Raw genomic sequence first — 12300 nt, 5'->3', positions numbered from 1 at the left:
TTAACGTTAAAAGAAAATCCGTCAGTTGCAAAATCATTAAAATGCTTAGTGTCGATATGAATCTTAAAAAGTCGAAAAAAAATGTGTATTGTCTTTCTCCACGGCATATTGCCGAACTGCAGAATTCTTTAAGGGAAACATTTATCCGGGCAAAAATGGGAAAATGTTGTCACAATAGATGAATCTTGGCTGTACTTAAACAACTGCAGTAAAAAGAGATCCATTTATTGTCATCAAAGTGGAGAAAAAAATGTTAAAACATGGTTCAAGGCATCTACAGAAAATTTTCCTAAGGTTTATTCATTTATGATTGTTGCTGGGTTTTCCTATAACGTCAAATTAAAAATAAAGAATGTGAAGAAAAATTTTAAAATCAACTCCACATATTATCAAAAACATACTGTATACCCAATTTTCAAATACGAAATACGTTCTCTTTAATCAAAATCGTAAAAACAACCTTGTATTTAGCGTAAGTATAATGAAACACTCAATCGATTTCGAGGGCAGCTAAAGGTCCCTCCTCATCAGAAGAAAGAAATATCTAGAAAGAAGAAAATAAAGGAGAAGGAGTCTCAGAGACACGTGGTCCTTATCAGCACTGCACGTGGTTATAACTGGATTTTTAATCAGAGTTGCACTGGCCACCTACTTTTACTGAGCCAGGCTATCTGATCAAGCAAAAAGGACAAGAAAGTTTAGCGAAGTTAAAATAGGGAGCGAGGGGCAAATGCACCTTCACGCTCAAAATCTGAACTTCAAATAATGGAAAGCAACCACTGAACGGCTTTTATACCCTCTGGTAGTACCAAACGTGAGGAGGTAACGCCATCTATCGGCAAAAATAACTGAATTAAGATAGTAGAATTTTGAAGGCATTAAGAAGGACTGGATTGGACTTCAAATCATTAACTAGACCTGCTAATTCTTTGTGAATGTGAAAAGCCTCAAGAAAATCCAATTCACCTATGGAAGAAGCCTTTTGGATAATTTTTGCAGACCCAAAGTCAAAATTATGGTTAAATGTCCAACTATGATACGCTTCTCTTTACACACAGTGTGATCAATCAGTAGAATTGCAGCAAGACAAAGCGTCCAAACGTTGACCTTCAACCTCTTTAGGCTTTGGAAAGCTGTTCGATAAGAATAGGTTAAAATAACTCTTACGACACTGCGAAAGCTTTTATTGTTTTCGAAATTACGGTGTATAAAGATAGTGAAGAATAAGGATTATCAAACAGAAGATTTAAAACATATATTATTTTTGCAAGCATTTTGATTTGATTACTTTTGTAACTGTATTGTTTAGGCGAATGGCTTATTTAGATTGGGGAAAAGCATTTGAATATTATCTGCCTAACGGAAGAGATGCCTTCGTGGAAATCTTTTAAAGGATAGCTGGCTCGTATTCACATTACACATGACAGGAGGAAACCACGAATATTCCCATGCAGCCAGCACAATTGCTTTGACCTGAACTCGAGTCGAAATACCAGAGTTCCGCGGTTTTACCGCTCAACCCTGGTGAGCTTGTTGCTGAGACGAATATTTGCGCAGAAACATATTAAACAACATTCTTGGAATCTAATCTGCTGCATATTATCATTTTCGGAAATGGAAAGAGCTTGACTGAATTCTCTGTAGCAAACAAAAATGGGGAGGGGAGGCTTTAACACGTTGTAAAGCTTTCCCTTTCGTAAAAGAGACAACGGAATAGTTTCAAATGTTACATAATATAAGAATAAGTATATCAGAGGTGCTTGTAATTTCCGCCAGGTAATCATTATACAAGTCCTATTATCTACTATATCATTCGTTGTTGTTACTTATCTTACCTGTCCGACAGTGACGTCAGAACAAGCCCACCATCGTGGCAAGGACTGCAAGATTGCGCCTGTCGTTGGCAAGAGCCTTGAGCACAATGCAGCTGACACTACGACTTTATCCAGTTCCGGCTCTAATTTTGATGGAACGCACCCCGAGGGCGAAGGGTCTCTCACCCCTCTTCACCTACCACTAACCTCTCGAGAGGACTTTCGGCTCGCAACCTATTTAGAGTGCCCCCAAGCCGCACAAACACTTTACATTTACAAACATCCACATCTCCTCCGGGACCTTCGGTACGGCAGTTGGCGTCACTAACCACTAGCCCGGATGGGCGCCATTACGCATTTCAAACATCACAATTAATTGTTGCTATTTCCAACTCCAAGTAGTGATGTATGTCTAAAATTTAACAGAAGAATAGAATTATAATCTTGAAAAATGGGTTATAAGGCTGCGTTCAGACGGTGAAGTAAATGTCATAGAGGCATAGTCACAAGGAATAAAATGCGGGAATTCGGTTCACACCTGCGACACAGGGTTTAAAGCAGCACCCGCTTAGACAAGCTAAATTTGCGCATGCGTGGATGTGTCTACAGCTTTCCCGCTCTGTTTTCCCATTCAGGTTTCGCACGTTTGCTCTGATTGGTCGACGCTTATCCCAAATCGGCATAAAGTTGAAAACTTCGAACTTTATGCCAAAAGCCCCAAACCAGATTTTATGACGTAGCACAGACTGGTTGCCTAGCAACGCCCAACTCGGCTTAAAACACTTATGCCCTTTATACCGTCGTCTGAATGCAGCTTAAGGCTCTGTTCAGACGTTGGCATAAATGTCGTAACTGGTTTAAGCCGAGCTTCGTTGCTACGTAACCAAACCTTGTTACGTCACAAAAGCTGGTTTAGGGGTTTTGGAATAAAGTTCGATGTTTTCAGCTTTATACCGATTTGGTATAAGAGTTGACCAATCAGAGCAAAAGCTTTAAACCAACTGAGCGAGACAACAGAGAGGGAAAGCTGTAGGCACATCCACGCATGCGCAAATTTAGCTACTCTAACTAGCTCCAGCTTAGACACTGTCTTGCAGGTGTGAAAGGGACTTCCGCATTTTATGGGATATGACTATGACTCTATGACATTTATACCACTGTCTGAATGACGCCTAACGAGCAAATACGCTCGTGATTTAATAACTGAAACCAAACTTCTTAACAGGGGGGGCGGGGAATTTTAGAAAAATATTCTGTCAAGGAAAAGCCTTTCTAGAAGGCGTTTAACAAGATAAATAATGCGTTGGGTCTGTTGCATCAATTAAATGTTTATATAAGAAGTTTCTTCATAAGCATTTACACTAGGGGTGAGCAAATACTTTTAAACTAAAGGCCAAAAATGTTTTTTCAGTGCATCATGTGGGCAGAGCCTTCGCAAGTAGCGACGGTGATAATGTGATGATCTTGTTCCTCTATTGTTTCTACTGATGTGATAAGAAATACCCCTGTCGGGTAGAATTAAAAAAATAATAATATTAAAAAAAAGAAAACCTGAAAGATTTCAAATTTTAAGTTACGTCCAAAGGGGCGTTTTTTCAACATTTCGTGTAAAAATGTACGTATCCAAATGATCAGAAGGTTGTTGATGCGTGTTCCTTGATCTATTGCACCAAGATATTTTACTGTACATTTACTTACAATTTATTTACAAGTCGTATGCCACCTGGCATGTTTACAAGCGTTATGCCTCCTGGCATGTACATGATAGACATATTCTGCCACCTGGCATGTGAATTGATACATCATACTAGTTTTCTGCCACCTGACAGATACGATGCAATTACCGTATATACCCGCGTATAAGTCGAGATAGTTTGGACAAAAAAAAAAGACTTCAAAGTGGGGGGTCGACTTATACGTGGGGCCATAAAAAATTAAAAGAATCGAAAGTTCAAAAATTTCTTTATATAATGCAGTTGTTTCCTTCCCGCACTCAAATTGGATAACTTATCAAATAAGTCACTTACTTGAAGTAATTTCATGACTTAAATTATGTGTCAAACTAATCACAGAGTTTCATACTTTAACTAGATTAAGTTTCGATTAAACCAAAAAATTTTCGGCCCCCGAATAACCGATCAATATCGAGCAATAAAAAAGTTTCGCCAACACGCCAAGAAAAGAGAAATGCAGATAGTTTTTACATACAAATAAGTCTTTATAATAGTTATTGTTCATTCATGAAATATTTTTGTTAACAGGCATACACGTCAAAATTTAAAAAAATAGCCCACGCAATAACTGAACAGTTTTGAATATTTCTTTTAACTTTTAAAAAGGGAAAGTGCAGATAGATTTTATGTACGCGAATCTTTTCCGGAACAAATTCTAGAAGGTTACTATATACGATCATTTTTCCTCAATTATCCTGCGTTTTGGATTCCGTAATTCCGGGAGGGTTGACATCCGTCATTCAACCCCTATATGTCTGCCTCAATAAGCCTTTCAAAGTAAATCTTAGAAAATATTGGGCAGAGTGGATTAGTTCTGGTCGATCAACATTTACAAAGGGAGGCAACATTAAAAAGCCCGATATTACATTAATTGCTCAGTGGGTTAAAGATGCTTGGAACGAAATACCCTCTGAAATGATTATAACTAGACGGCAAGGAAGATGATGCTGTTTTTGAAAGTGAAAATGACGACGAAGGCTCTAGTAGTGATTGTAACAATACAGAGTTCGAGATTGAAAATACGTATGATGACGAGCCAATGACGACAGAAGAGTTCTATGAAATGTTTGGCGAATCTGACCATGAATCGGACGTTGAAGGATTTTGATTTTGTTTATTTACCAAGGTATTTTTTATCCTATATTTACTTTTTTTTCTCAGATGATTTTGAATAAATGTAGTACTTAAAAAAAATGTTTCGAAGTTTCTCGATCGATTTTGGAAGTGTGTGTGTGTGGGGGGGGGGGGTCGACTTACACGCGGGTTTCTTATTTTCTACGAATTTTTTATGTCGAAGTAGGGGGTCGACTTATACGCGGGTATATACGGTACCTCAATTAGCGGTAATATGCCCGACATTTTGGCGCGTCCACTCTCCTCACGTTCTGTAATGCAACTAACTCCTTGTGCGGTGCGCCCTCTGGGCACAAATCGCCGCAATCACCGAGGAGACCAAAACACGTGTGTTACCTTCATTTATTAAATATCATGTTCTATGCACTTAAACTATAAAATTCAGTTCAAGAGCAATATCACAAAAAATTTTAAATTGAGCATATTTTTAGAATTTACGATACAAAGTCTCCGGCGCTGGAGATAATTTTGTGTGTGTGTGTGTGTGTGTGTGCAACGTTCCCATTGCTCAGTTTGAAATCCTTGAGTTTGTTAATCAGAAATTCATTATAAAGTTTTGCAAAATATGAAATCGATAATAAAACAAATTCCAAATTTGAAATTTGGGCTTCCGGATGCCCATATTCGCATGAGGATTGCATCATTCAAAATTGGATGACTCTAGGTACAGTAGTTTTATCACAATGTGAGAAACATACATACATTTATGCAGATTCTTCATTATTTAATTTCTTCACATATAACACAGGGCGATAATATTGGATGGCAACAGTTTGAACGGACATTCAGAGTGATTTGACGCAAAATCCCGAAACAAAAACAATAGTCTCTCAGGGACAAAGCCCCTTTGGTCTAAAAATCTGAAAGTTTTCAGATTTTATATTACGTCGAAAAAGGCATTTTTTAAAATTTTATTTTTTTTTATTATTATTTACGGATGGTCACTTTCAGCAAGAAAATGTGCCTTGTTGCCGATTAAATCTACCCCAAATTGGCTTGAAGAGCAAGATTTGGAATTTAAATTATTTCCATAGTCAGCTATGACTTCAGTCCCATTTAGCATTTCTAGGTAAAATAGTAATAATCCCTTCAAACACCACCATCCAATCTGAACGAAATTAGAGCTTCCATTACGACAGCAAGGTTTAGTATGCCTTAGGGTTGACATCAACACCTTGTTTCGTCCACCCTCAACGGGACATCGGTTGCGATCAAAGCTCAAGCTGGATCAATACATTATCAAGGGGGTGTCTCTAATATTTTGGCGACTTGGTGCATATGAATACTTCAGTTGTCATTCTTCATATCATTGGACTTCTTTGGAAGAATAAATATTGAGTTATCGTACTTAGGAACTGAATGATCTGTGTAATGTCCACACCTATAAATTTGAGGTTGAAATTTCTGAGTAAAACGTGTGGACATTCCATGAGCATATATGCATGATATGCAGATGACAGAGGCAGATTATGGTGCAAATAGAATAAACTAACGGACCCCCCCATGCCTAATAATTCTTCAAGCTGGTGGCTGTAGAATTATGGTTTGAAGAATATTTTCCTGCAATAATGTGGGTCGTTTATGGCTGTATAAAGCATCTGAAAGATCACTTCTCAGTCGACCCGTGGGTCTGGCACCTGGCACATCCTAAATTGTTCCAGTAGCCCGGGGTGGTATCCCGGGTAGTTGCCTGGGGGTGGCGCTCCGTGTTTTTGGGTAATCTCCTTGAGCAACAGGCAGCCCGTGTGACTGGCAGGTAGCAGATAGATGACAAGTGTCACCTTAAGGCACGTTCCCTCTGGTGTTCATCTGAGCAGGGTTCATAGCCACACTTTAGTTAAAAAAATAAGCACCTATAAGCACTTTTCAAGCACATTTTAAGGAAAAAATAAGCACCTGTCTAATTACATTATACACAACTGCATAACCTTAAAAGAAAAATTAGATTTGTAATTTAAAATATGAGCAATGCAATATTTATTACGAGAATGAGCATTACCTCAACAATGGAAAACAATAAACTTTTTTTTTTTTTTTTTTTTTTTTTTTTTTAATTTTAAATGACAGTTCAATTTACAGAATTAGTTTACAATGAGAGGAAAAAAAACTATGCAGAACTAAACTATATTACAAAATTTAATGATGATATTTCAGTTGAAAATATAGAAAATAAATAATAATAAGCCATAATAATTGTATTCGTTTAGCACCTAATAATAAATACAATTTATTTTTCCACTCATATTAATATTTAAATAATTTAACTTAAATCAAAATTCTGAACATTTTCTAAATTTTCATTCCATAACAGTTTTCCTTTAACATATATCCCAAACAAAGTAATTTAAGTAAAAAAGAGGCACATTTCTGAAATCAGAAGACGTGAAATTGCTTCATGCAGTCATTCTTTAACAGTAAAAGCTTAACTAACCCGCATAATCGGAAATGCCCAAATATTCCGGATAGTAACTGGAAAAAGAGGAGTGGGGGAGACTGTAGCCATTCTTTAGATTTAAATGTAGGCTAAATAAATGATTTTGACATTTCGATATGTGCATCATATAAAAACCAAAGGAACTGAGAAATATTCTGCTTAGAAAGCACAGTAAAACTCTTTTAAGTGTTCATAAACAAATCTCAGACTGAACATCAAAATTAATTATCAATGCAAAATACCGCAAACGTTATTGCGCAATACGTGCGGCGTAATTCTTCCATATGTGATATTACGCAATCGGAATCAACACCTGCCGGTATTCGGAGAATAAAGAACTAAATAAAGGAAAAGAAAGAGACTTACTAATCTGGGGTGTTTCTGATTCTAATTTTCAACAGACTGTATTAAATTTCCGGAATAGAATCAATCTTCGTTTGGGTTGGGTAGACCACAAAAACGTTTAGTCCTATTCAATCCAGATTGGACAGTGACAAAAAAAAAAGTCCGCTGCTTCAATATTAAGAGATTTTGCGGAGAAACTCCCAACCTCCATACTGTATAATGTATTGGCAAAGAAAATGAAATTATTTTGACTATTCGATTACTTTCCTTTTATTTAAACCATTCCGAATATTATTCCTTAGAAAGCTAATCTGTGTAAAAACACACCCATTTTTGGAAGTTTATCTATACTTCAGCAGTTACTGCAACTATATTATTATAAATATTCATACATATGCTCATAATATAAGCATAACGATCACAATAAACACGCGAATATAAACTGACCACGCGGAACGAGAATGGAAATTATTAAAATCTTGATAGAAATTCAAACGTGTGTAGTATTTGGGTGGGAGGAAAAGAATACCGAATGTACCGGAATTTTCTACCGTTTTTGCAATTCTTTGACCAATAGAACGACGTGCACCTGTCTGTACTCTTGCGCGCACCACAGGTTACGTTAATGCAGAGGAACGGGGGAAAAGCAATTTCCGGGAGTATGATTCACCATCTGACGTTGCATATAAGGAAGAAAAGTTGTTTATTTAGTTTCGTCTTAGGTACGGGGAAAAAATGCGCGTTCATTAAAAACAAAGGATTAAAAAAAAAGCAGCAAAAACAAAAACAAATAAGGGCTTTAAAGAAAAAGTAAGCACCTATAAGGGCCTTTATATTTGATTTTCAAATATAAGGACTTATAAGCACTTGTAAGGACCGCTACGAATCCTGTCTGAGGTAACGGAGAAACTGACTTAGCCGACCCATCTTCAAAACCAGTTTTGTTGAAAAATCTGAACTGCAGACATAGCGAAGCTAGTCGACACATGGAACTGACCGCAGCTCAGATAAACCCTAGTGGGAACGGCCCTTTATGGTGATGGTGCCAATCCTGTTCAATGTGCGAGGGCAGGGGTTGAACCACTGGGCCTGGTTCGGCGGTTGGATTGGGCACGTAGTGTTTAGTCTGAAGTAAAGTGGAATGCCCAATATCTTACTTTAGCATGACGAATTATTACAGTCAAAAGTCGTTAATCCGGACTCGTCGGGACTTCGGCGATTCCGGATTATAGATCATCAGTTTAAATCTGGTAAGATGGCATTCCGAAATTCTAAAATTAAAAATATGAAACCGTAATTTATGAAATAAAGAGCAATTATGATCTAAAGGGTATCACAATTTACAAAAAAAAAAAGCTTAATATTTATTTGTTTACTTTATTAAACAGTTCTCTCAATGTAAGTTGTTTAAGTTGCTTCATTTTATGTGATAATACTTTCTCTTTAATTCTATAAAAAGACATAATTTCTTGTTCAGTTACAAAGTTCCGCTGTTCAAGGCCCGTTAATTGCTGTGCCGAGAATACCGAGTAACTTATCAATCGAAATTTTTTCGTTTTCACTAACCTCTCTGTCACATTCTTCATGTCTTCATCCATTTTTTGAAGCAATTCCACTTTTTGTTTGTTGGACATCGAAACATACTTTCATTTTGTAGATCCTTTGGAAGTTCCAGCATCGGAAATTCTATTTGACATAATCGAAAGTTCAAGTTTACTTTTATAAAATTGCTCTCTGCAAAAAATAATAAGCGGGATCCAATTCGAAGATTAAGGAACAACGCAATCATTAACATTAACTGAAATAGATAATTAGATAATTTTAGCTTACACCGTCCGTTATACATTAAACGCGCAGGCGAAAACGTATTCTGCACTTGCGCACACGCATATGCGCAGTAGTCAAGGTCTTACGCGCACGCGTAAAACGCCTGTGTGCATGTGCCGACGCGGCGCATGCGCAGAAAGTTTTTAGCTTTGAGGTCCGGATTATAGATCATTCCGGATTATGGGTGTCCGAATTAACGACTTTTGACTGTATATGTATTAATTCGAAATCACCTAGGGGTAGGATCCTAGACACAGGCACTCTGGTGGTACACCACTTTCTCCCGCATACATGACGAATCATGACATACTCAAGGTGATAATGATATAGCCAGATTCAAAATTAAATACAAAAGCAACAAAATTTACTACTACTGTTTACTATTTTTATTCTGAAATACTTCTGTTTTTTTTTAATTTGAAAACGTTAAAAGACTTTTTTTTTTTTTCCAATTCTTTCCCCCTTTCCGAAAAATGAAAGCGTCATGACTTGCCATGGCTGAAAAAAATCTTTCTTAACACTGCAGAGAGGAAAACGTTCTAGGTTATCCTAAGAATTATGCACATTTAACCACCATTTCGTGCAACTTAATTTATAAAGAACAGAAAATTGATGGCAACTTACATCTTCCACCATATATTTGAAGAGAGAAGCGAAGGCGTCGAAGCCGACGGTCACGTGCTTAGTTTCCATTTTCAAACGGTTCAACTCTTTTGTTCGGGCTTCACACAGGTTCCCAAGGCGTTGAATTTCTTGAGTGAGTTCAGCTTTGCTCAACCACATGGGGGGCCTCGACGGCTTCGTTGCCGGATGCAGGCCTCCTCGAGGCCCGGTTTGTTCTATTCAAAGACAAAACATGATTCTTCAGTTAAAGATTGGCGTAAAAGTTTATTTTAAATAATATAGTGATAGTCATTAATTATAAATACATAAGATACAAAGATAACTTCCATCGTATTCAATCAAAAATAAATAAGTACAATTAAAAATAAACAGAAGACTATGTATACTACGCAAAAAAAAAGGACAGTTCGATATCTCCCGTTCTACTGGGCCGACTGACGAAATTCAGCTTCCGTTTTTAATGTCTCAAAAGCGCGACTTAGGATATGTATTAGATTTATATATAGCACTGTTCAAACCACACCAAACCTCACGAATATTTCAATACTCCGAATTCAGCTCTGAAATAATAACTGAGAGCAGATACTCTTTCCAGTCTTGTATAGTTTTCAACCGGCCGCCGAGAAATCTCTAGTACCTTCAATTTCTCTGTATCTAAAGGCCAGACACGGTTACCGTTACGTACAGGGATCAATTACCTTTATTTAATTACAGCATCAATTAGTTATACAGGCACGGGACCGAAATGTCACCAGATGGTTAGCAAGTTTGGCGACTTTTAGTGTTTTCTCACCCAATTTGGCGACAAAAATCAGTCGCCAACCTTGGCGATATCTCGGCAACTTAGATAATAGACTTGTTTCTGTATTCTTATTTTTCTGGCAAAGCTTCGTCTCTTTCAAGCTTGATAAAATTATACAGAAAATTACTAAATTACTACTACATTTTACATTGTACAGAAAATTACTAAAATTTCACCACAATTACTTACTTATATAGAAAATTCGTAACAGTATTTTATAATGCCGATTATGAAAAAAAAAAAAAAAATTCTCAGTCTAATTGCATTTTACCGAAACAGAACTTCCTATAAATATTAATTAATATTCTATGCAAATATATATTTGATTGCCTTTCTCATCTTGAACATACTCTGTCCCCATCATTTTGGTCTTTTTGAAGTTTTGGAGCAGCAATACAACCTCAAAAAACAGAGTGCATCTTTTTCGCTAAGCAATATAAAGTAGAGAAAATATGATGTCTGAAAGTAATAGCTCTATTCCTTGAACTACGACTTTACGTAAAAGAGTTGTGTTGCATTTTGTGCAAAATAGTATGCGCAAACACCAACATAATATTTAAATAATTCTAGCCTAAAAGAAAGACATGGATTATTATATTTTTAATTCTGGAAATTAAAAATGTAATTTCTGAATCTCATTATTACATCTTCAGAAAAGTATACCATCCATCTCTCGACATCAAACCAGACCTGAAGAAAAACTTCGTAAATGCAATGGGTAAGAAAAGGAATAGTTTTTGTTTTCAAGAGTTGGCAACACTAAATTTAAGGACGGCACGACTGTTGATTTTGAAGTACCGGAAATAATAAATGAGTAATTCCGGAACTGATATAAAACTGATTCTGAGAGATGGAAAATGATTAAGAAACAAATTTAGATTCTTATATAACTAATAGCAGAAGTTTACAAAAACCTAATCAAGAGTTTCTAGAAAGATACAAAGCATTAAGGCGTACTGAATTGATTAAGATTCATTTTCTGGATTCCAGCTTAGTTGCTTCTCCAGAAGTCGTTATATTATGAATACGGAAAGCATTTCCATCAAGATGTATACATAACTGAAGCATATCACTAAAGGACAATACAATTATTTAAAAAGGGATATACCAGAAGAAACATATTGAAAAATGAAGACCATAATTGCATTAATATTGGAGCAATTGTCTCCAATATTAATGACTAAAATATGTAAAATAATAAATAAATATTTATTATATATATTTATATATAATAATATATTTTAGTAAAAATATAAAATTCGGTTAAAAGAAGTTGGATAAGAAAAATTATTAACTGAATTTCGAATAAAAAATAAAGTTCACGTTGAGCTTTTTACAACAAACAAACAGCCCCCCCCCCAAAAAAAAAAAGATTTTCAGATTTTACATTACGTCCAAAGGTTTTTTTTTTAATGTTTTGTGTGTTACCGTTATTTATTAAATATCATGTTCTTCGCACTTAAACCATAAAATTCAATTCAACAGCAATATCGCTTTTTTTTTTTTTTTTTAATGAGCAAAGCTTAAAAATTTCCGTTACACAGTCTCGCGCGCTGGAGATATATATTTGGTACAGTGTTACAATGT

The 12300-nt window shown here is 36.0% G+C and overlaps 1 protein-coding gene across 7 annotated transcripts in view; it reads right to left on the bottom strand.

The window, feature by feature from the left end:
• LOC118191559 (uncharacterized) overlaps positions 1-12300 on the bottom strand; it is a 369008-nt gene that overhangs the window by 29804 nt on the left and 326904 nt on the right. For all 7 annotated transcript variants that reach the window (XM_035362356.2, XM_085812153.1, XM_085812149.1 and 4 more), the window contains one exon: positions 9912-10126. In XM_035362356.2, the coding sequence (XP_035218247.2) occupies positions 9912-10126 (215 nt within the window). The remainder of the gene's footprint in view (positions 1-9911; positions 10127-12300) is intronic.

The sequence above is a fragment of the Stegodyphus dumicola genome, chromosome 2 (genome assembly GCF_044657685.1).
Source record: "Stegodyphus dumicola isolate Sdum_Otavi_A_Nest chromosome 2, ASM4465768v1".
Taxonomy (NCBI): Eukaryota; Metazoa; Arthropoda; class Arachnida; order Araneae; family Eresidae; genus Stegodyphus; species Stegodyphus dumicola.
Note: the sequence above shows the minus strand (reverse complement) of the source record. Positions and strands in the feature narration are given on the sequence as shown.